This window comes from Lissotriton helveticus, chromosome 12 (assembly GCF_964261635.1).
Source record: "Lissotriton helveticus chromosome 12, aLisHel1.1, whole genome shotgun sequence".
NCBI lineage: Eukaryota > Metazoa > Chordata > Amphibia > Caudata > Salamandridae > Lissotriton > Lissotriton helveticus.
The window spans coordinates 455,577,899-455,601,690 of NC_136073.1; the positions used below are offsets into that span (position 1 = coordinate 455,577,899).

The 23,792-nt window shown below is 41.6% G+C and overlaps 1 protein-coding gene across 1 annotated transcript in view; it reads right to left on the reverse strand.

Moving 5' to 3' along the window:
- The window catches only part of LOC144798044 (5-hydroxytryptamine receptor 3A-like), a 244,100-nt gene that overhangs the window by 219,647 nt on the left and 661 nt on the right, over positions 1–23,792 (reverse strand). Inside the window, exon 2 of the mRNA XM_078668821.1 lies at positions 23,377–23,546. Within this exon, the coding sequence (XP_078524947.1) occupies positions 23,377–23,546 (170 nt within the window). The remainder of the gene's footprint in view (positions 1–23,376; positions 23,547–23,792) is intronic.

Sequence of the window (23,792 nt, forward strand, 5' to 3'; positions counted from 1 at the left end):
AATGTAAAACAAAGGGAAGAAGGGTGCAGAAAGAAGCAAGAGTGGTGCAGAAAGAGGTGAGAGGGGTGCAGAGAGAGACAAGAGAGGTACAGAAAGCGGGAAAACAGGTGCAGAAAGAGACAACAGGGGTGCAGAAAGAAGCAAGCGAGGTGCAGAAAGAAGCAAGAGAAGTGCAGAATGAATCAACAGGGATGCAGAAAGGCAAGAGAAATGCAGAAAGAAGCAACAGAGGTTCAGAAGGAGGCAAGAGAACTGAAGAAAGAGGCAAGAGAGATGCAGAAAAAGGCACAAGAGGTGCAGAAAGAGGGAACAGGGGTGCAGACAGAGGCAAGAGAGGTGCACCCAGAGGGGTGCAGAAAGAGGGAAGAGAGGTGTAGAAAGAGGCAAGAGAGTTACATAAAGAGAGAAGAAGGGTACAGAAAGAGGCAAGAGGGGTGCTGAAAGAAGCAAGAGAGGTGCATAAAAAAGCAAGAGAAGTGCAGAAAGAAGCAACCGAGGTGCAGAAAGAGGAAAGAGGGGTACAGAAAGAGGAAAGAGAAGTGCAGAAAGAAGCAACAGAGATGCAGAAAGAGGCAAGAGAGGTGCATAAAGAAGCAAGAGAACTGCAGAAAGAAGAAGAAAGATGCAGAAAGATGGAACAGGGGTGAAGAAAGAGGCAACAGAGGGCAGAAAGAGGGAAGGAGGGTACAGAAAGAATTAAGAGGTGTGAAGAAAGAAGCAAGTGAGGTGCAGAAAGAGGCAACAGAGGTGCATAAAGAGGAGGCAGGAGAGTTGCAGAAACATAAAAAAGAGGTGCAGAATGAGGGCACTGGTGTGCAGACAGAGGCAAGAGAGGTGCAGAATGAGGGAAGAGAGGTGCAGAAAGAGGCAAGAGGGTTGCAGACATTTGCAATAGAGGTACAGAAAGAAGGAACAGAGGTGCACAAAGAGGCAAGAGGGGTACAATAAGAAGCAAGAGAGGTGCAGAAAGAAGCAAGAGAGGTACTTCAGATACCTGAACAGAGCTCCAGTCACATCTGCCAGGGTTATAAGCCATCAAATAATATTACATTAACTCAAATTTTTGCTTGGAAAATTGAACAGTTTGGGGACCGGACCAAAGGACACCTTGTCTCTCCCACCTTTTAAACCACAGCTTTAATTCCTTTTGATGCCAGTCGAAAGCGCCAAAGAGGGAATGAGATTGGGTTTGCATTAGTGAAGTGCTTCACTTCTTCTAGCTCAGAGCAATTTAGGTTAAAAGTCGTGCAATTGTGTAATTGTAGCTCACTCTGTGCCTGGCAGAAGCCGATCGTCAGGTAGTCATCATCTCCTGCACTGCTGCCTCTATGGAATCCGCTCCTCTGGCTGCTGGGAGAGAAGGAGGGTCTGCATGAGGACTGCCCTGCATCCCTGGGACCATGGTTCTGGACAAGGAGAATGGTAGGTGCCTCTAGTTCCTCCATCTCACACCTCGCACTGTGAGAAACGTGCCTGCCGAATCTCCTCTGCTCTGATGGTGCCCCTGCGCATTGTACAGTCCGGTGGGGTATGCTAAGTCTGCCCTCTGAGCACTGCAGTCCCAAGTTGTGTGCTGTGTCTGCCCTCTGTGCAGACACAGTCCGCTGGTGTGTGCTTTTCTACCCTCTGAGCAACATACTCTCCGGTGATGTGTGTGGTGTCTTCCCTCTGAGCAGGTACAGTCCGGTGGTTCTGTGCCTGACCTATGAACAGCATACTGTCCGGTGGTGTGTGCTGTGACTGCCCTCTGAGCAGGTACAGTCCAGTGGTGTGTGCTGTGTCTGCCCTCTGAAAATGTACAGTCCGGTGGTGTGTGCTGTGTCTGCCCTCTGAGCAGCATACCTTCCGGTGATGTGTGCAGTGTCTGCCCTCTGAGTAGCTTATGTCCAGTAGTGTGTGTGTTGTGTCTGCCCTCTGAGAAGCATAGTGTCCTGTGATGTGTGCTGTGTCTGCCCTCTGAGCAGGCACAATCCACTGGTGTGTGCTATTACTGCCCTCTGAGGATGAACAGTCCAGTGGTGCTGTGTCTGCCCTCTGAGCAGCTTATATATAGTCCGGTTATGTGTGCTGTGACTGCTTAGTAGCGGTGTGTGCTTTTATACCAGTGTGGAGTCATTTTTAGTAGTCTAGTTCAGTGAAATAACGCTCCGTCTTTTCTGCAGGTAAGGAATTAGTGTTTGGCATGCTGGTTATGGCAAAGCCGTTTCTTTCTCAAAACGAGCTTATTTGCTGCAGTAATATCTTCAAATGGCTGGCATTTGGTTTGTGTTTCTTTGGATATGTGCGACTGGAAGTTGTTTTATTGCACACCACTGCAGGGCATGTCATGTGTTTGAGGTTGGTTGGTATGAGTGTGATAACTGTGGGTATTCAGTGGGCTCTTGAAGACGTTCCTTGGATATGTTTGTTTGGCTGCTCATACCTGTATCTTTTCCCTGCCTGCATTCACCCGTCTCTGCGCGGTACAACTCGGACCTGAGAGGAGGAGGTAGCTGCAAGGATAAGCTGACAGTGGATGAGTCATGAGTCTGTTTTCGTATAATGACAATCGACTCTTTACTCTTCAAATGAAGGCCAGGAGTCAATGAAAAATCCCCAGGGAGGTGGCGGGCCCCGGGGTTGCGAGGGCCCCTGTGGGACCCGCTACATAATTAGGACCTGGCCCACCCGGGGGCTTTATAGAAAATGAAGCGCAGCAGCCCACGCTTTTTTTTTTCTTTTTTCTTCCAGATTCGCGCACCCAGCCTGAATTCGGCTAAACTCTAGGGGGTCAAGGTGTTTCTACCCTGCCCCCTTTTCTTGTTTTTAATCTTTGTTCTAATATTTTCTTGTGACTCAGTTACCGATTCGGAAGATGGCTGCCAACACATTCTCGTTTGGAGTGTTGGCAGCCAATCAGAACGATGCTTGAGCTTGGGAGGGTTCGCGAATCCGCCTCGGTGCTCAGATATCAATATTTTCATTTTTTGAGTATCTCAACAACTACTGGGCGGATTTACACCATTTATAAAAAAAGGTCACTTTCTGAACCAAGAGTTATCTTTTTGCCTAATTTGGTGTAATTCCGTTCAGTAGTTCGGGCTGTAGCCGTGTCTAAAGTTCCTATGGAAATTAATATGGGGAAAACGTGTTTTGGGACCCCACTTTTTTCTCGGACTCCGCTTGACGATACACCCTGAACATTTCAAGACAGTAGCAGACCTGAGTGAACCATTTGTTTTGAAAATTGTGCGAAAATTCGTCAAACGGCGCCAAAGATATTGGCAAAAGAAAAAAACACTTTGAGTAGAAACATGGTCCTAACTATAATGCTCATAGGATATGTCCTTGTACTGTTGTACTGTTGATAAACCCTGACAGAAACAGACAAACAGAGCATTTATGATTTGTGTATAATTGAAGTTTCAGTGGAATCGTGGAAGGTATCAGAGAACCAAGTGTCTGTGTTGGTCGAATTCACATGGGGGTACAATATATTCGATGTATTTGTGCATTGTGTCAGTGCAGGAGTATGTGAGGTGTTCACTGTAATGGTATGAGAGAGGAAGCTGTGGTTCATTACTTAAACAGAGGAGTGTAAGTGAAGTGTATGACTGTAGTATGTGTTAGTAAAGTGTATGTCAGGATGAACATGTTGTAGTGTAGTTCCTATTATCCCAATAGGCTCTGCGCATTGGAATAATATCTTCAATACTATAGACGTAGGACAGAGGTTAACTAGGTCTTCTACTGACGATATTAGACTTAAAGTTTAGTGTTTGCCAGCTAGCTCAGAGTTCACTAGAAACTTTCTCGAATAGACAAGGAGGAGTTTAACCTCCCTGGATAGACAAGAAGGGATTTAGTTTCTGACAACCATAGAACATGACAACTTTGCTCTCCCCTAATCAAGAGTATATCTCTAGAGTCGTGTGAAAACAAAAGACAACTTATTTTACTCAGTCAGTTCAGTGCATTCTTAGTTTCACCAGATTGTAGAGAAAAGGAAGAGACGGGCGTGTTCAATAAAAGATGTTATTTATTGATCAGTCTCTTTTCTCATACAAGAGAAATGAATCGCTATTATTGCAATACTTATTGTTAAGTAGAGTGCATACAGTAAAAACAGAATTATAAAATAATACTGTAAAAGCATTGATATGGTTTCTTAGCCATATGATACTTAAAATGGATAAAATAGATACATACATATATACATTGACTAATCGTACTCAACTGGTGCTTCTAACTACGCCTACCCCAATGTACCTGACCTAAGCCTTATACGTGGGCAGGAGTAGATAAGTAGCAGTTTAAGTTACGTTTTGCTTTGCCAAGGGTCTGCTTCAAGAATTCTCTGCAAGGGGTTATTCAGTTCAGTACCTGGGATTTAGAAGGCTGGAGGGCTGGTATCTCTATCTCAGTGCTTGATATCCCAGCTGCCTGCCAGGGCGGCTGGAAGCGCCGGAGCTGGATTTCTCGGCAGGAGAAAAGGCAGCGTCTCTTTCTCAGCGCGTCAGAAAGGAGGGGCAGCGTCTGTGGGCTTCGCTGTCAGCTGGGCTCCTCGGCAAGTCTCGCTGCTCCAATCTTGTCACCACCTCGTGTGTTTGCTTAAGGCAATGTCGGTATTATTTATACCTGCAAGGTGCCGAGATTGACGTAAGGATGGACATAAATACGTCAATAAGGATGTCATAAGAACTGGTCGTTCGCACATTCTTTACTGAAGTTCTCGGCTAAATCAAAACAATGGCTGCGGGGATTTCCCAGGTCGCTGTAGGTTTGATTTGTTTTGAGAACTCCGTATGCCTATTAGGGGGCTGAAGAAATAGTGCTTGCCTAATGAGATGGCATGCGCTATGACCTAATCAGATAACGGGCTTCTGTGCCGTTGTATGGCTAATCAGATAACGGGTTTTTGTGCAGTTGAATGGCTGCTAGTTAATTATTAACCAGACAAGGGTCAGAAATAGGGGGATCGATACAGTACCCATAGTAAATACATCACACCCACTCCACGTAATCTATGTCCATATTTACAAATCTAGGCATAGTAAACAAAACTAGTAGTGCATGTGTATACCGAACCACCCCAAAATACAATCAAATGCATTTTGAAAATTGGAAATGCGAAATACACGAAAAGATGAGTATAGTTACTATATGCACTTCAAGCAGTATAATAATGCAAAATCTAATACGCATATTTTGAAATCAGCATGAACGAAATGCGGAAATTACACATGAAATGGCTCTTAATACAGAAGAAAATTCGAGACCATCTCATCACAAAATCATAAATACTTGTGAACATGCTAGAGGGTAGCTAATGCCTCTAGAGTAGCTAAAAATAGAAATTGTGTTCTCTAAGAATAGTTTTACTTTAAGCAGAAGATAAGTGTCCCAAAAAATCGTAAATATTTTTGGAAATGGAAAGAGAAAAAAAAAAATGTCCCGCTCTCCGTAAAAACTGGTGAGAAAATTTCATATTGCTTTATTTTCAAAGTTGAAGGCCAAATTCAGGGTGTAGGGAACGCCGTGTGCTAGTTTGCTCAAAGTCATTCTTTCTGCTCTGGTGAAAACATCATATTGTTGAGACTTTCGAAAAAACTGTCAACTGCTTCTTGCGAAAGTTCCACTAACTCGGAAAAATTTATTAACATGCATTCATGAGCATGATTGCCTTCATTGATGTTTCGATCAGCATAGCTGACAGAAGGTCGTACCTGATCGATGCTGCTTTCATCTTGTACTTCACTACTCTTCAATCGTAGTGGTGAAGTCTCCACGAATGCCGTCATCAGGATTGGTAGCCGCTGGGGACAGTACAACGCATGAGTCGTTACCGGACCCAACAAAGTCTCTGCGTCCATTGGCACATCCGATTGTAGTGTCAGACAGGTGTCCAACACGCATTCTTCGCCGCATAGCAAGCACCTTAATACAGGCATAACACAACTTTGCCACATCGGTCTAAATGAAAGAAACCAAGTCATGTTCAGGTCTCTAAGCCGGGCTATTCCAAGGACTTTAGTTATGCGGTCCCTGTAGCGTATGGCTAGGATAGTTTCTTCCATTGTCGCTGGTGTCTTGTCTGTGACGTGGTTTGCCATTGCGAAGTAACAGGATCAAAAATAGGATGCCTGCCACTAGTCCCAAAAGGAGAGGAAGTCCACCAAAGATGGAATGGACAAAATCAGGAAAAATACCCAGGATGGCTTTGAATGGGGTTAAAGCTCCCGAAAACACTGTCTTAAATACACTTGAGATTCCGCTTGTATCAGAAATATTTAAGATTTCGCTCAGTATTTCTGCGAAATGTATGGGGGAATTGGTTGATAACAGTGAATTAATCTCTGCAGTTGTCCTTGCAACTTGGAGATCATACGTTTCTTTTGATGACGTTAACCGGGTTGGCGTCTGTAGGAGCACAGTCTTCATTCTGCTTAAAGTATCAATTCGAATAGAAGAAATTTTCAAACTGGGCTATAACCTTGCCTCCCTGTCTCGAGCATCGTTTGGGAACAATACTCGTTCACAGCACATGACCTTCGTAGTCACGGTTATGAGATAAGGTTTTCCGGGCAGCAGACTGCAACATCTGCGATCTACAATTAGAATGTAACTCCCGTTCGAGAGTCTCCTAAAGAATGGTTCTATTTGTGTTGCAGGTGTGCCTAGCTGGTGACATGAAAGGTTATTTGTAGTCCCTTCACAGGCTCCATGCAAACTAATACCCTGACACAGAAGTGTACCGCTTAGTGACCTTGCACAATTATTGCCACTAAGAAACACATTCTGGCCTTTATTACTAACACATGTGTGTGTATAGGGCAAGTTCCATGTTGACTTAATGTACCCTTTACCCAACCTTTCATACTGGCCTGCCTGTATATATTTTTGGCAGTATTGAAACTGGAAAGTTGTTATCGGGATATTAATTATCCCATGTATTATCCATTCAATGACAGGTTGTTCTGACATTGTCAATGGTAATCTCTCAAGTTTTTCAATGCTCAGAATTGTATAGTCAGCACCCTTCTGTGCCAAACTGATTTGTTTATCAGTAAGGTTAAAGATATTAAACAGTGACGTTGTGTTGATTAAACGCCAAGGCACATAGCCTGAACGCAGATTTTGTAACGTCCAGCCAAGTTGTACAATAGAACGCAATTGGGACTGACCGTGTTGTAACATCAGTAAGTCTTGCGATATTATATCGATTGCTGAAGACACAATACTGTCCAGTGAATATATTCTGGAGGACAGAGTCATTAACCCATTGTCCACAACAGAAAGTGATTTTTCCAAATTAATACGGTCAATTTCCCGTAGTTTTTCTGCTGTCTCAATTTGAGTTTCTTTCCAAGCTTCATTGTAAGCTGCATATATAGAGGCCGCTATGAAACGTTTTTGACGCTGTTTGCGTGGTCCCATAATGAAATCACGCAAGTCAGCACCCTCTTGAAGTAAAGTTAGGTGTTGCTTAATTTCTGCCAGTGTGGATGTTTGTAGCCATTGAAGGCAGAGCTTGCCCACACTGTAAGTAGTTACTATCCCTGGATGTTGTCTTTGGGAATAACTAGGGTCTGGCCTGGTCAATTTGAACCCCTGTATTTTGTTCAGGAATCTGTCTTGACAGTTATTTGTGTCTGTGGGCCAGATCAACCATTGTTTCCAATCAGGATGTGTTCTGTTTTGGTTTAAAATATGGTTCACGTCTATCTCAACATCTATAGAGCTATTACTGTTCGTTGTTGGCTTTGGAATAGACGCTTTGTTTAAGTCTTTGATTTTGGCTAAGCCAAGACAGGTAGTTTGTTGAATAGTGTCATTCAAAAATATAATTTGTTATGGGATCATGCAGGCTCTGAACAATGATTCTATACCTTGTACTTGCCAATCTTTTGTACCCCAAACAGTTTTTGCTTCAATGTTATTGTTCCAGAAAACAAAACCAAATGTATTAATTTGCTCAAAAAATGAATCTGAATATATCAATTTCGTGTTTGTAAGCATGGTCTTCATACCTGTCTTATTCGACAATTTGAAATAAAATGTTTCTGCATTACTTGTGTTAAACCCTCAAAAATATGAATATTTATCATAAAATGTTTTAGAACTACCCTTTGGAGGAGTAGCACAATGTTTCCATTGGTTATAATTTAAAACATTTCTAGGTTGTGCAGATTTATGGAGATAATGGTTACCATAGTGGTTGTAGCAGAACATTTGATCATAATTAGACGAACCCTGCAAATAATCATGTTCTGTAAATTTAGCAGACATTACTAGGTCAGACATCATATCATTAATACTTTCAAAGTCCCAATCATCAGCAAATGTGCTTGGTTTTACAAAGTCACTTAACGAGATCTTAAATTGATGTGGATACTTCAGGATTTCAACCGGACCATAGATTTCATAATCAGTATTGTCCCATGCTACACCGCCTGGTATAGGATTGGCTGTGAAGTTCACTGAAGAAAGTTCTCTTTTCTCGACATGTGAAGATGTCTGTGGTTTAAGGACCAAGTTGATTTTCTGGCTTGCTGTGTCCATTTTAGCATATTTTCCCTCAATGAAATGTCCCAAGCATAGTACCATGATGAGCCACAGTATGAGGACAAATGCACCTAATGTCACCCAAATTTCAATCCATGAAGAAATCAGATAGGTTCCCTTTAGTTGATGAAAAAGTTCCTTTGCTTTGTCTTTAAAAGTTTTTGTTGATGGCTGTACTTCCGGTTCACTTGGATCTTCAGAAAAATCATCGAAGTTGATGAAGTAGCCGGATGCCGTTCTGTCAATTGTTCCAATTGCTTCTGGATTACTTTTTGCTTTTGGATTTTGCTTTGTTTCATTAGAAAAGTCTGTAGTTACATCATCGTAGGTCGGTGTTTCTTGATGAAAAGCTTTGATTTGGGGTTTAAGAGGTTTAAGTTCCATTGCTTTGTTGCATAGTCCTTGTTGTTTCACTGTAGATTTTTCAAATGTGATCAGTCTTTCAGTTTGAACCTCTGTGGATGTAGCAAACTTTGGTGTTCTGCTACTTCTTGGGAGTCCACTTGGCCTACTATTTGTTATCGGCCACATGATTGTGGTTTAACCAGGTCGATGGATATGACTCGGTTCTCCTTTTTACCAGCAAGGGGCGGTAGTACTACTGATCTTGTCCCGTTGATAGACAAGACAGGAACTGCTTTTCTGTAAGAAGGCCCAAATTCCTTCTTTACCGCGATCTTCTCTCTGACCAGATCCCCGACTTTTGGAATCCAGACAGGCCTTGCTGGGACAGGTGGTTTTTCTTCAGTGGTTGTTGGCTGCTGTTTCAACTTTATGTTGCTCAGGTCTTTTCTTGTTTCATTTAAGTCCTGTAAAATAGCCAAACAATCTTTGATATCAAAGCATTTATCTTTAACCACTGAAGTCTGACTATCAAGGTCCTGGATCAACATTCTAGTCCCGAACAATAGTTCGTACGGACTGAGTCCTTTCAGAGAATTTCTTGGCAGGTTATTTAGACTACGTTGGACACTCATTAAATTTTTGACCCACCCAGCTCCTGAACCTAATACCTTTGCTGTTATAGATTGCTTTATGTCACGGTTTTTTCTTTCCACGATTCCGTTTCCCTCAGGATGAAATGGACAAGAGTACCGCAATGCAATGCCCATGCTGGTCATGGCCTCCCTATAAGCTCGAGAGCTAAAAGCAGGACCCTGGTCAGAATGTAGCATGCCAATTGCATATGTGCCGATAAAGACTCGCAAATCTTTTATAACAGTTCTGGCGTCAGCCGATCACTGGGGCCACATCCATATGAATCTCGTGCATGAATCCACTGCGACCAAGATATATTTATAGTTACCATCCCTTTGTAAGGGACCACAGTGATCCAGGTAAACACAGGCTAATGGTTTATCTGAGATTAGAAGGGGCGTCTGTGCTGGTCGCCTCACTGTTGATACCTTCATTCTCTGACATATTTCACATTCTAGAACATAGTTCCTTGTATGTCGTCTCATTTGTGGCCACCAGTATCTCTGTTTTAATAATGATACTGTGGCTGAAACGCCAGCATGTACAGAAGCAAGCCCTTCGTGTGCCGCTATGATGAGTCCTAACCTATGTTCCATGTTTGGAATTGCCCTATCCCCCACTCCAGGGATTCGAGCAAACGGAACATTATTTGCATCAGTTATGTATGAGTACTTTACTGAAAGCCTTTCGGGAGTGTTTCTATCGCATCTTTTACTGTAGCGCTGACAGCCTGTAATATTTCGCTGTCTATTTTTGTTTTTGACCGAGTGATGGCAGCTATGGAAGCCGTTTGCACAGCTGCCTTCGCGGCCTCATCAGCCAATGAATTCCCTGCAATGTGAACGCCATCACGTTGATGACTGAGTGTATGTATCACGTGAGTCTTTTGTAGTTCCTTTTGCAAAAGAACTACTTGTTCCCAAAGCATTTTATGCTTGATTGTGTTACCTTTTGCGTATTTAAAACCATTCTGAACCCAGATCTGCAAGTATTCATTGTAAGATTGGACGCAGTAATATGAATCGCACACTGTGAGTGTGGGGAATTCTCGATCGGTATTTTCAAGCGCCATCTTGAATGCCAGTAGTTCTGCTCTTTGAGCTGTACAGTCTCCTAGAGATTGCGTTTTAGTGACCACTGGTTTAAATTTCCCTTCGTGCCATTGACCCTTAACAATCGCGCATGCAGCACTGTAAGCTTGTTTACCCCCTACTGCGGGTTGTGCTGATCCGTCTGTATATATTATACAGCCGTAATGTTCTAGAGGCAGAATTTCGGTCGGCGGAGGACATTCGAATTCATATTGGAGAAACTCTTGTGTTTTTAAGTTGGGATCAAATTCGTATGCCACGTCTGTTGCAGCAAGAGAATTAGCCCATTGTATCCATCTCGGATGGAGTGCTTTAGCATTCGGACTGCTTGCCTTTGTTACCGCCTCCAGGGCTGGTATCAGTGTCACGATGATTATTCGTTTACCTTGTGCTAGGGCTCGTTCTTTTGCTACAGCAGTCTGTACCGCGGTTAGAATTTTTCCGTTGGGCTAAATTTCATTTCAGCTTTTGTGTACAAGTGTGATTTGTATGCAATTGGTACCTTCTCTTCCTCATTAGAGGTTAGGTACGTGAATCCGCATCTTCCTGGGATGACTCGAATCACAAGGTTGCGTGTGTTATCACGTGTTTGTAATTTTGTTTTAACTAACATATCTGTTTGTAAAGATCTCAAAATTTCTGTGTGTTTTTGAGTCCAATTGATTCTTTTAAAATCTGGTTTTATAAGATCATAGAGAGGTTTAACTCTCTCTGCATAATTTATAATGTAAGTTCTTCCGAAATTTAGGAAACCTAGAATTGATTGTAAGTTTTTTAGTGTTCTAGGTGCTTGGATTACAGCACATTTCTCTAGGAAATTGTCAGCCAGGCTTTTGCCTTCACTTGATAGTTCATATCCTAAAAACAGGACAGTTAGATGGGCAATTCTTGACTTTTTAAAGTTGAATTTGTAACCCTCTGCTGCGAACCCAAGTATTATGGTGTTCACTCTCTTTAAGTGAGTATCCAAGTCATCATCTGTTAGATAGATGTCATCGACATAAGATAATGCCTCATCATCATATATTTGTAGTAACTCTGTTACTCTTGCTGAAAATAATCCTGGGCTGTTCTTGAACCCCTGGGGCAAACGACAGAAATGTTTTTGCGCGCCATTTATTGAGAACGCGGTCAAATATCTGCTCTCTGGTGCTATATTTTGACAGAAGAATCCATTAGAGATGTCTAATGTTGTTTTGTATTTTTTGCGCACTATGTTATTCATTAGTGCAGCACTATGCGAGTTTTGTACTGCAAAGGTTTTGCAACACGAGTTAAGGTGTCTGTAGTCCAAAACAAGACGATATGAATTATCTGGTTTGGAGACAGGAAACAAAGGATTATTCATTTGTGAGGTGCAAGTTTCAATCACCCCCTGGTATTCAAGTTGATCTAGGATCTCTTTTACCCGTTTTTTAGCTTCTTGCTTAATTGGGTACTGCCTCTGTGCAGTAGGTTGTGATTTTAACTGGATTTTGTGAGGAGGAGAGTCCTCATCCCATCCCACATGGTTTTTATATAATGCAGGAGCTTGGGCTACTGCCCACTTTCTTGCAAGTGTATATTTTTTATGAATTGGAATATGATTTGAGAAGGCAGGCATAATTATTTCTTCGCCATGAGGGCACTCCCTGACAAACTCTGGTGGCCAGTCTCTTTCAGCTAGAAGGATGTCATAGCCCTTGGAGAGATTATCCCAAAAGAGACCCCTTATTATCCTAGTCTTATCCCCCTCTATACGCAATGTTATTTCATATATTTTATGAGGTTTGCTAACTCTGGTATCTGTAGTTCCCACCTGAATGTATTCATTCGTGTCCACTGTCTCCAGATGATTCATAAGGATCTTGCGAGCTATGCTCACTTCTGCTGCGCTGCCCATTCTCCGTTTTTCAGCTGTGTCCTCAGTATTCTCGGCATGGTTGATTACTTTAATACTGGCTACCTTCTTTTTTGGAAACTGTAATTTTTTATTTTGATGAGCAGGTTCCTTGTCTTTGGACTTGACGTGCTCTTCCCTGTGTTCTGACCGTCCTCTTCTTTCCGATTTCTGCGAGGAAGTCTGAAAAGATTGAGAGGGACGTGTATCAATATCTTGATATCTATCAGTTTTTTTATATTATCCCTATTTCTAAGGTTGTATTTTTTCACAGAGGGCTCCCTTTGGGGAGACTTGCGACCTTGGTCCGGAGATCTTTCTCTCCGCCGAGGAGACCTTCCTCTGGACTGGAATCTTTTTTCTTTGGGAGTGGATTGTTGTTTTCCATCCCAGCTCTTCTTTTGATTGTTTAGATTATTTTTAATAAACACCTTTTCCGGACTTTCAATAAGTTGGGGTTTTACAGGTATTCCACCCAAACTATCTCTTCATAGTTCTTCATAGGATTTTTCTATGATTCTGGCAATTTCAAATGGTTGATCTGCTATATTTGTCTCTTTCAACCTCTGGCGGATCGCCACATTTGCTGCTTCTTCCTTTATATTGGCTAATAATATTGCCGAGACCTGCTTGAAGTCTTTTAGTAGTTTCATACCAAGAGTTAAAGCAGGTTCTGGACCGTATTCATCTTGAATTTGTTTTAGCACATCTGGTATTACTGACATGGATGGGACACCATGTGTTTTTGTGTAAATGGAAGCAAAGACTGTACCCCAAGTGTCACAGTCCTCCACATGTGGTGCGATTCCCATTGGAAGACAGATAGTCAGAATTCTGTGTTTCTCAACAGAGGTGGTATCAGGGAACACTGCCTCTATTTGAGTGATTTTTTGTGCTAACCAGAATGGAATTTGTTCCCGTTTTGCGGGTACTTTACCTAGACAGGACTGTATGTTCTGTGGTGTAATTGTATTTGTGTTCCCCTGATGAGGGATCAGCTGTGGAATTTTAATCGATGGTTGGACTGTTGAAGTCCGCATTACATATTGGACTAATTGTCTATGTATTTTAATTAATTGTTTTAGCTGTGCTAAAAGATCAGGTGCAGGCATTTCTTCAATGTCTGGATGTGGTGTGTATCCGGCTAGGACCGGCCACGTTGCTCCTGGTCTACCTAGTGGACCGAGCCTGGTGATGTGATTATTATGTTTTAGGGCGCCATTAAACCAGAGCAGGTGCTCTTGGTATTTGAGTGGTATTTCCACCTCCTCGAAAGGAGTGTACTCATTAGGAGGTTCCTCTATTTTGTAATAGTGGAAGTCCTTTGTTACAGCGTTTGCTGCTGGAAAGTTTATCCATGAATAGAATACCTCTGTCTGCCGATATTCGTGTGCCTCAATTACGAATATGACTGTACCACCTCTCTGTGTCAGTCCATTTTCTATAAGTTTTAAAGTCATAGATTTTCTTATGTTGACCGGGATGAGTATTGCATCCGGGTCTTGCTGTAGGAGACTATTGTCATCCGCTAGGAGTTGAGCTGCTATTCTAGCTGTCTCTCTTTCTACTTCATTGTCTGACATTTTACTGACAAGAAGATTTTGTTTATTTGCAGATCAGGTTTCTATGGAAACAAAGATTAGATGCACAATATTTTGGAACATTGTATCCTTCAACGTTGAATAAACCAAGAACCATACATAGGAGTCTCCTCCTACGAAGTTTGGCGGATATAACCTTTCACCCACTCCAGACGTCTTTGGAGTATTATGGGGAAAAAGGGGTCTGTGTGAAAAAGCACGACTGAGTTACTCTAATGTCTTACGTTAGATTTATCGCCTATCCAAACCGTTGGGCGCCATGTAGTGTAGTTCCTATTATCCCAATAGGCTCTGCGCATTGGAATAATATCTTCAATAGTATAGACGTAGGACAGAGGTTAACTAGGTCTTCTACTGACGATATTAGACTTATAGTTTAGTGTTTGCCAGCTAGCTCAGAGTTCACTAGAAACTTTCTCGAATAGACAAGGAGGAGTTTAACCTCCCTGGATAGACAAGAAGGGATTTAGTTTCTGACAACCATAGAACATGACAACTTTGCTCTCCCCTAATCAAGAGTATATCTCTAGAGTCGTGTGAAAACAAAAGACAACTTATTTTACTCAGTCAGTTCAGTGCATTCTTAGTTTCACCAGATTGTAGAGAAAAGGAAGAGACGGGCGTGTTCAATAAAAGATGTTATTTATTGATCAGTCTCTTTTCTCATACAAGAGAAATGAATCGCTATTATTGCAATACTTATTGTTAAGTAGAGTGCATACAGTAAAAACAGAATTATAAAATAATACTGTAAAAGCATTGATATGGTTTCTTAGCCATATGATACTTAAAATGGATAAAATAGATACATACATATATACATTGACTAATCGTACTCAACTGGTGCTTCTAACTACGCCTACCCCAATGTACCTGACCTAAGCCTAATACGTGGGCGGGAGTAGATAAGTAGCAGTTTAAGTTAAGTTTTGCTTTGCCAAGGGTCTGCTTCAAGAATTCTCTGCAAGGGGTTATTCAGTTCAGTACCTGGGATTTAGAAGGCTGGAGGGCTGGTATCTATCTCAGGGCTTGATATTCCAGCTGCCTGCAAGGGCGGCTGGAAGCGCCGGAGCTGGATTTCTCGGCAGGAGAAAAGGCAGCGTCTCTTTCTCAGCGCGTCAGAAAGGAGGGGCAGCATCTGTGGGCTTCGCTGTCAGCTGGGCTCCTCGGCAAGTCTCGCTGCTCCAATCTTGTCACCACCTCGTGTGTTTGCTTAAGGCAATGTCGGTATTATTTATACCTGAAAGGTGCCGAGATTGACGTAAGGATGGACATAAATACGTCAATAAGGATGTCATAAGAACTGGTCGTTCACACATTCTTTACTGAAGTTCTCGGCTAAATCAAAACAATGGCTGCGGGGATTTCCCAGGTCGCTGTAGGTTTGATTTGTTTTGAGAACTCCGTATGCCTATTAGGGGGCTGGAGAAATAGTGCTTGCCTAATGAGATGGCATGCGCTATGACCTAATCAGATAACGGGCTTCTGTGCCGTTGTATGGCTAATCAGATAACGGGTTTTTGTGCAGTTGAATGGCTGCTAGTTAATTATTAACCAGACAAGGGTCAGAAATAGGGGGATCGATACAGTACCAATAGTAAATACATCACAATGTGTGGCAGTGGAATGCTTGCAGTGTTCATTTCCATGTCCCAGATTATTACATGGTGCTGAAACCATGGCACATAAAAGTACTTAGAAAGAGGTGAAGAGAAAAGATATAGGTTTAAAATGACAGAGTTGAAACATGACAATGAAAGAAAAATAAAGAATGCCTTGTATGTGAGTGAAATGTTAAGAAGATTGGAGTGATTTAGAGAATCAATTGTGAATACATTTTGTTTTTCTGTATGCTTGGAAGCCAAGGGGCCGTATTACAGAAAGTGCCCTGGGGAGTGCAAAGTGCGCTTGCTCACACTGTGCGCGCTCCGGGGCTCTTCGGTCTTACAGAAGGGGCCGCAGACACTTGTGCAGCCACTTCTGTAGAACAGATGGAACTGGTGCACATAAAGCGCCAGCACTATCTTCAGGGAGCTTTCCCTCATTTGCATGAGGGCATGATGCATGCAAATGAGGAAATCCCTTTGCCTCTGCACTGTTCCGTATGACAGGCGCGGGCGCAGAGGCAAAGAAGTGTTCAGGGGGCTGTCAGTGCGCCCCCAGAGAGCAGCCCTCTGGAAGGGGGAAAGGGGGTCCTATGGACTCCCCAGACATCCCCTTGCAGGGGTTGCAGTCACTGACAGCACCAGCCATCAGGGTGATCTCTAATCTCCTTTAAAAGTGTGGGTCGGCTGGGGTGATGCGCGAGCGCACGAAACAAAATAGCCACCTCCTGGTGAGCTTCGAATTCAGCAGCCCATTTTTCAACTAATAACTTTGCTATTTCTGTCAGAATATCTTCCATAATGAGGTAGCTGTGCTCCGAAGTCCTTACCTGCTGCTGTGTAGTTTTTCCCAGAATTTGTGCCATCGGAAGTGGTGTTTTCTTCCCTCCTACTCCATCTCCCAGCTCTGCCTTGAGATATTACCCAGCTTGTCAGTCAGGGGGGAGGCGTCAATGTTCAAGCGAGGGCCTGCCTTTGGCCTAACCACTCCCACAGTCTGTTTTAGCTGCTGCACCAATCATTTTTCAAGCATTTTGTCTGCAATAATCTCCTTTTCCTTAATTTAGCATTTCTCTACATCCTTAATTTGTATAAATGGAAAATGGAAAATAAAAATGTGCAAATACCTCATTATAAAAGGAAGCAACAGGTTTCTCCACCTCTAGTTAAATCTAAAGTGGTGGAGTCGAGTGAACCTTCTTTGACATTAATTCTTGACGAAATTCAATCACTTCGTGCAAACACAGATACAATTGCGCCAAAGATTACAAATTTGTGCAAAGACATCGCTAGTATGTCAATGACATTTTTGGATAATTCAATTAAGTTACAAGACAATAAAGTTATTGATGCATTTACTCCATTTGTGGCAAAAATTTCTCCTATGTCTGCCCTCCTTCTGGATATGGAAAATCGTAACAGGCAATATAACTTACACATTGTTAACTTACCGGAGTATGTTGAAGGTTCCAATTGCAGATTATGGGGCCGATTATGATGGCGGACGGACCTGAGTCCGTCCACCACCATAGAGTAGGAGGGAACCTCCGCATGGCCTGCGGAGTTCCCTCCTGTGCAATTAGGATGTGACCACCACCCTGGCGGTCACATCCTCTATTTTTACCATTGCGGGGGGGGGCGGCTTCAAGCTGCATCCGCCGCAATGGTAAAAATGCATACATTGCATTTGTATGCAGAAAGCGGCAGGCACCGTGCGGTGCCTGCCGATTTCTGCATACAAATGCAGGGGGGTACCATAGGTACCCCCCATGTGCACCCCCACCCCCCCCTTCACCCAGGGGGCCCGCAACGGGCCCCCGCAGTGAAGTTACACATGCTTTTCCACGGCGGAACACCCGCCGCGGAAAAGCATTTTGCACAGCCCATCCTAATCTGGCTGACGGTGTCTGAGAGACACCGTCACCATATTAGAGCTTTTCCGCCGCGGTTGTAAGCCAACCGCGGCGGAAAAGCTGCAGACGGAAACCAAGACCCACCAGCCATCCTAATGTGGCGGTGGGTCTTTGGTGGGTCCGCAGAGGATTTTCCGCATCCTCCGGGCCGGCGGTAGCTTCCGCCGGCCCGGAGGATGCGGAAAATCCTCCATCGTAATAGGCCCCTTAATTTGGAGAATCTGATTCCTGGCCTTCTAAACATCAAATGTCCATAGAAATTTTAAATTGATAAAGCACATAGGATTCCATCTCATCGTAACCCTCACCATACAAAACCAAAACAAATGATTCTTAAAGTTTTACGTCACCATCATTTCATCTTGATAAGGAAAGCAGAAAGAGAAATTCCATGCTTAATGGTCAATGGTAATAAAATATTTATTCACCAAGACTTTGCTAAAGATACTGTTAAGATTTGCAAGTAATTCACTGACTTTCACCCTCAGTTAAGAAGTCTTGGAATTAAATATGGTCTTTTTGACCCTTCAACAATGCGCATTTGGAAAGATAATTTTTCATAGTCCTTCCAACGACCTGAAGATTTAAGATTGTTCCTGGATCAACATTCACAGCATTCAATGGATACCCATGATTCTGCTGCTTGAATATGATTGTTACGTATATTTCTGACAAATTTACTGTTTATTTTCATATGGGGCTCCAACGGTTTCGGTCATGCTTGTAAAGCGTGTGTGTGTTTCATTCCTGTCATTAACGTTTAATTGTTGTCGTATTTTTCATGTTTGTTTATCTTTTCTTTTTCCTACTCTCTCCTTTACCCCTGTTCTGGAGCTACTATTTTTCATATTCTTTCTTTACTTTTCTCTCCTCTTTGTAATTTTTTCCTTTTATCTTTTTTACTGTGGCTAATGTTCATAATGTGAAAAAATCTCTTTAAATGTCAAGAGGTTATGCCATCCTGTTAAACGTCAAAAATGTTAGATTATTTAGGCAGTTGTAAAGCAGTTTTAAACAGGAAACACATATTGATGAAAAACTCTTTGATTATATGAAAAAAGTGGGTTGATGGCATTATATCTTCTCCTGCAAAGGACAAAAAAATGGTGTTGCTATTCTTTTTGCGAAAAGGCTACATTGCCAAATTTTGAGTAAATCTTCAGATGCAGAAGGTAGATATGTTATAGCTAAAATTAAAGTTCACGATTCAGTCATGTTTTTACTAAATGTATATGGTCTAACAGCTGCTAATCCTATATTTTGGTCTAATCTAACTACTGAAGTACTCAAGTTGGTAAAATAAGCCAAAACTCTTAAATGCTCTTCACGATTACTTTCTTCTCAACCCAGAAGGTTCTACTTCTATGGTGAATAGAAGGGATGCTTTTAAAGCCTATATTAGAGGTGCCTGTATTTCTCTCATGGGACATGAAAATAAAACTTTCAATGCAAAAAATTAAAGATCTAGATAAACAAATTGCAAAATATGAGAGACTTTGTTTTACATCCAATAGATCCTCAATATAGATTGAAATTGCAAAAATGTAGATATGAGTTTCATTCAACCCTTAGCAGAAGAGCTGGTATTCAACTTTCGAACTCTAAAGCCAAATTGTGTTTTAATGCTAATAGATCAGAACGTCTTTTGGCCAACTATTTAAGTATTAAAAAAGATAAGACACAAATAAATTCAATTCATGGCTCTAATGGTAAATTTGCTTTGTCCCAAAATGATATTGTAAATGAATTTCTTGACTGGAACAACTCTCTTCCCTACTAACATGCTTCAAAAGTGGTCCTGTTATCAGGTACCTGGATTACTCTGGTCCAGACGTATTTTGATTTCCTTGTGCTGAAACTCCTATACCGTTTTTGAGTTTATGCCCATACCCATTCCACGTTCCCTGTTCACCACCTACACCTAGGTTTATCCCGAGGCAGCATCAGTCTAATTATCATCCGTTTTTAGAGCCCTATTTCTTCATTGTGCAATATGTATTATGAATGTTGATGGCGATAGAATGCCCACCATTTAGATTGAGGAAGTCTGCGCCCTGATGAAGGAAGTCATAAACATTGGCATTTCCGAAGTGCGCGTTGACGTTTTCACTTCATCTTTCTGTTCGTTATATGTTGTGCACATTTAATGTATTTTTTGTATAATGTATGTTGTGTCTTATGTAATCTTTTTTTCTTTAGGATATGTTGATATTTATATTTGGGTTTTTATTTATGTGTATATGAGGTGGTCATTTGTATAGTTTTATAGTTCTTGTTCTGTTTCACTCTACCTAGGCCTCTTGTGCTTCATTGCTCAATTGTATATATTGTTCTGTGACTACTTATTCATTGTATAAATGAGTGTTGTAATTTATTGTTTGTTTGTGTCAATGTACTAAAAAATATATCTAAAAAATAAATGGATTTCTATATTGAGATGAATGAATAATTGTAAAATGAGTTCTTTCTGTGGGTGACATTTGTATATTTGGAGTAATTACCTATTTATATCAATTTTGATTGGGGGATTTCTCTCATGTTCTCGACTATATTTCTCCCTGGATTTGATTTTCCTCCAGAACTTGTGCTTTCAGGGTCCCTCCTTTGTTCCTGCTTTGTGAGCCAGCTACAAGAACAAATTTCTGCAAACCAGCTTTTACACAACTATTAATCCGGTTTTAGTCCCTCTGCAACACAGAAAATGCAACCACACAAATTGCAGAAAACTCTCTACTCACAGCAGGTAAAGGTGGTCCCTGAATTTTCATTCTGCTAATTCTCTCAGCAGCTTTGACCATTCTTTAACAACACTCCCTTATCAGAATCATCTGAAATTGTATGAGATTCGCTAAACAATAACAGCAGCACTTTTTGTGCCTGTACTATCAATTACAATATGTTCAGAGAAAGACATCTCACTGCCATTGTTTCAGTGACCAGCTATGTCCATCAAGTTTTCATCCTCTCCCCAGTTATCTTCAATTTGTGCATTAGTCCATTAAAAGTACTCCTCAGTACTCATGGAATAAAGATAACCTAGAATGGCCAGTATACTTTACTGTATATCAAAGACTTGTAAAATAAAGTAACACATTTGGAAACTGCTTATCCATCATCCAAACAGAGATGTTATGTACTTATCTACAGTCGAACCATACCCAGACAAAATTAACATGCATCGCCAACACCAATAAACAATGCTAAATTCAGAGATGCATGAAATTGCTATTGTTGAACAGCCATTGTGATATTATCTTACTTGTGAATACTGCTCGTGAATAAAAGCCAATAAAGATATATCCCCCAAAAAAACCAAGGCAACATTTTGCTCGATAACATTCAACAATAATAGAAATGTCAAAAATCCAGATCTGAATCTGACACAGATCGATAGAAGATACATAGAATGGGTACAAAAGGACAAAGAAAATAAACTACATAAATAGATTCCTGAAACCCATCACTTAACAACCAAATTGTTTAAAATGTATTGATGATTTTAAATAAAATGATACGTAAAGCCATATTGTTAGCTTCCGATTATCTATGCGAATAGCTCATACATTTCTTAAATCTAAAGCTGAGATACAATGACAGGCCTCTCAGAATTCTTATCATACCCCTTGCAGCAACCCACATCCTTCTTAGCATCAACCTATCATGCTTCATACCAATGATCTCCAATAGGGTACTGGAGATAACTAACTAGAATGCATCTTAAGGGATTTCAGTTGAAACTTGTGCAAGCACATGTATCAAAAATTATTTTACACCTTATTACTACAGGATGTCAGCAACATCATAAATGCATTGCCCCGGCAACTGAAAAATGTGTTGTGACTACTCTCACCAAAAAAACCATAGTTTATCTCAAAGACTCGTTCAATTTCTGACCAATCTCATATCTCTTCTTTTTGAGTAAGAAACTCGTACCAAAGGTTACAACCAACTTTAAGAGTTCATTCACTATAATGACCTATGCCTTGATTGCCAATTTCATTTCAGACCAGCCTGGTGCAGACTTTTAACTGATATCAAAGACAACTTGCTGACTGTGAAAGATAAGAACCAATCAGTAGTCCTAATCCTGGTGGATATTTCCTCAGTACACCTACTAAAGTAGGAACAGATATGGCTACGCCTGTGGAATAGGGGGTCGAGTATATCCAGAAATAGATTAAATATCTTTTAAAAAGTCGAGTCAAAAGGTGCAAAATTGACTCAGCTAGCCTAGCATTAAAATTAGCAAAAGACACACAGTTGATGGACAGAATGCAGAACAAATCAAAACATTCACCCCCAGTCAAGAGATCTGGGGCAAATCCATCATTCGGTTGCTCACTATTCCACCCAAGTTTAGACCTGGCCATATGCAAATCAATCATGTTTTCGGTCCAGGGAAGACATGGCTTGGCAGTTCGGGCTGGACTGTTCCCATGAGGCACGGGGTCAGAATGATTTGCATATGGCCATGTCAGAACTGGGGTGTTTGATTTGTTCAAACGCTCCGTCCATCATCCCCTTTGGTATCGCTTTGTTCGCCCTAAGTTGGCAGGGTATGCCCAGACGAGGGTCCCTTGCTCACTTTGCCACTGAATTCAAGCTAGCCTAGCTGATGACGGCTGATTAGCCAGAAACCGGTCCCAGGATGCTTGTTTCCGGTCCAGGGAAGACATGGCTTGGCAGTTCGGGCGGGACTGTTCCCGTGAGGCACAGGGTCAGACTGATTGCATATGGCCATGTCTGAACTGCGGTGATGGAGTGAGCTAAAGAATGATGATGGATTTAACCCAGATCAGTTGACTGGGGGTGAGTGTTTGTTTTGCTCAAGCGCTCCGTCCATCATCCCCTTTGGTATCGCTTTGTTCGCCCTAAGTGGGCAGGGTATGCCCAGACGTGGGTCCCTTGCTCACTTTGCCACTGGATTCAAGATAGCCTAGCTAATGAGGGTTATGAACCCAAAACCGGTCCCAGGATGCTTGTTTCCCGTCCAGGGAAGACATGGCTTGGCAGTTCGGGCTGGACTGTTCCCATGAGGCACAGGGTCAGACTGATTTGCATATGCCCATGTCTGAACTGGGGTGGTGGAGTGAGCTAAAGAATGATGATGGATTAAACCCAAATCAGTTGACTGGGGGTGAGTGTTTGATTTGCTCAAATGCTGCATCCATCATCCCTTTTGGTATCACTTTATATCCAAAATCTAAGGCACACACAAACATCCTAACACATTTTAATATAGCTGTATACATGCTGAAAATATTACTAAATCATACGCAGAATTTCAAGTGTGTGTAAATAAAAATCTGTATTACCCTCTTGCCACTGGCTAATAAAAGGCAGTGGTGCCTTTTGAAGCCTGTTTACGTGTTGAATTTGTTGCTAGTGTGTTTAGAGGTCCAGGTATATTTGGCCTAGCCTAATAAATGTTATGATGTCATAAAGCGAAAGATTTAAAATGAACCCAGTTGTTTTAATGTATTTGGAATATTTTGAGGTTGGTGTGCTGGCTTTATGTTATAATAATTCAGAGCTGATCAGGGGATACATAATAAAATGGATATTTATATTTAAATTGAGTTTGGGGTGCTTGCTGAGTTTAGCTGATTGTGATTATGTATCTAGTTCCAGAGTCACTCTGCTCTGTTATATCATGGGTAGTTATCTACTAGTATTAGATATTCTACTTCTCACAATTCATTTTCGCCCACATATTTCAAAATGTTACACGTTATTAAGGAAGTAGAAATTATTGGATATTCTCACCATATCAAGAACCGCTTCCAAATCGATATCAATGCTGATGAGAGAGGGATCCCTCCAGTCTTTGACAGGACGGCCTTTTAAAGGGCGGCTGTCAGAATCCAGACTTAGATTGGCAATCAAAGTGTCGTAACTGCAGATATTCTGACTGATTCCTGTTGAGCGAAAGAAACCTGCTTTAAGAAGCAATGCATTGAGTGGCTGGCAGATTTATGAGCAATAAATCACTATTTTTTAAAGGTTTTATGAAGATTTTAACATGTATTAGAAATTGGTGATGTGCACTTTAAATATATTTGCAATCACAGCTCAAATGTATCAAATGTGATTTCACTTTAGGTTATTGGTTTGTTTCTGTCTGTTAGAAATGTGAATCTCTAGTTGACACAGGTAGGTACATTTGTACAAATAGGGACCCT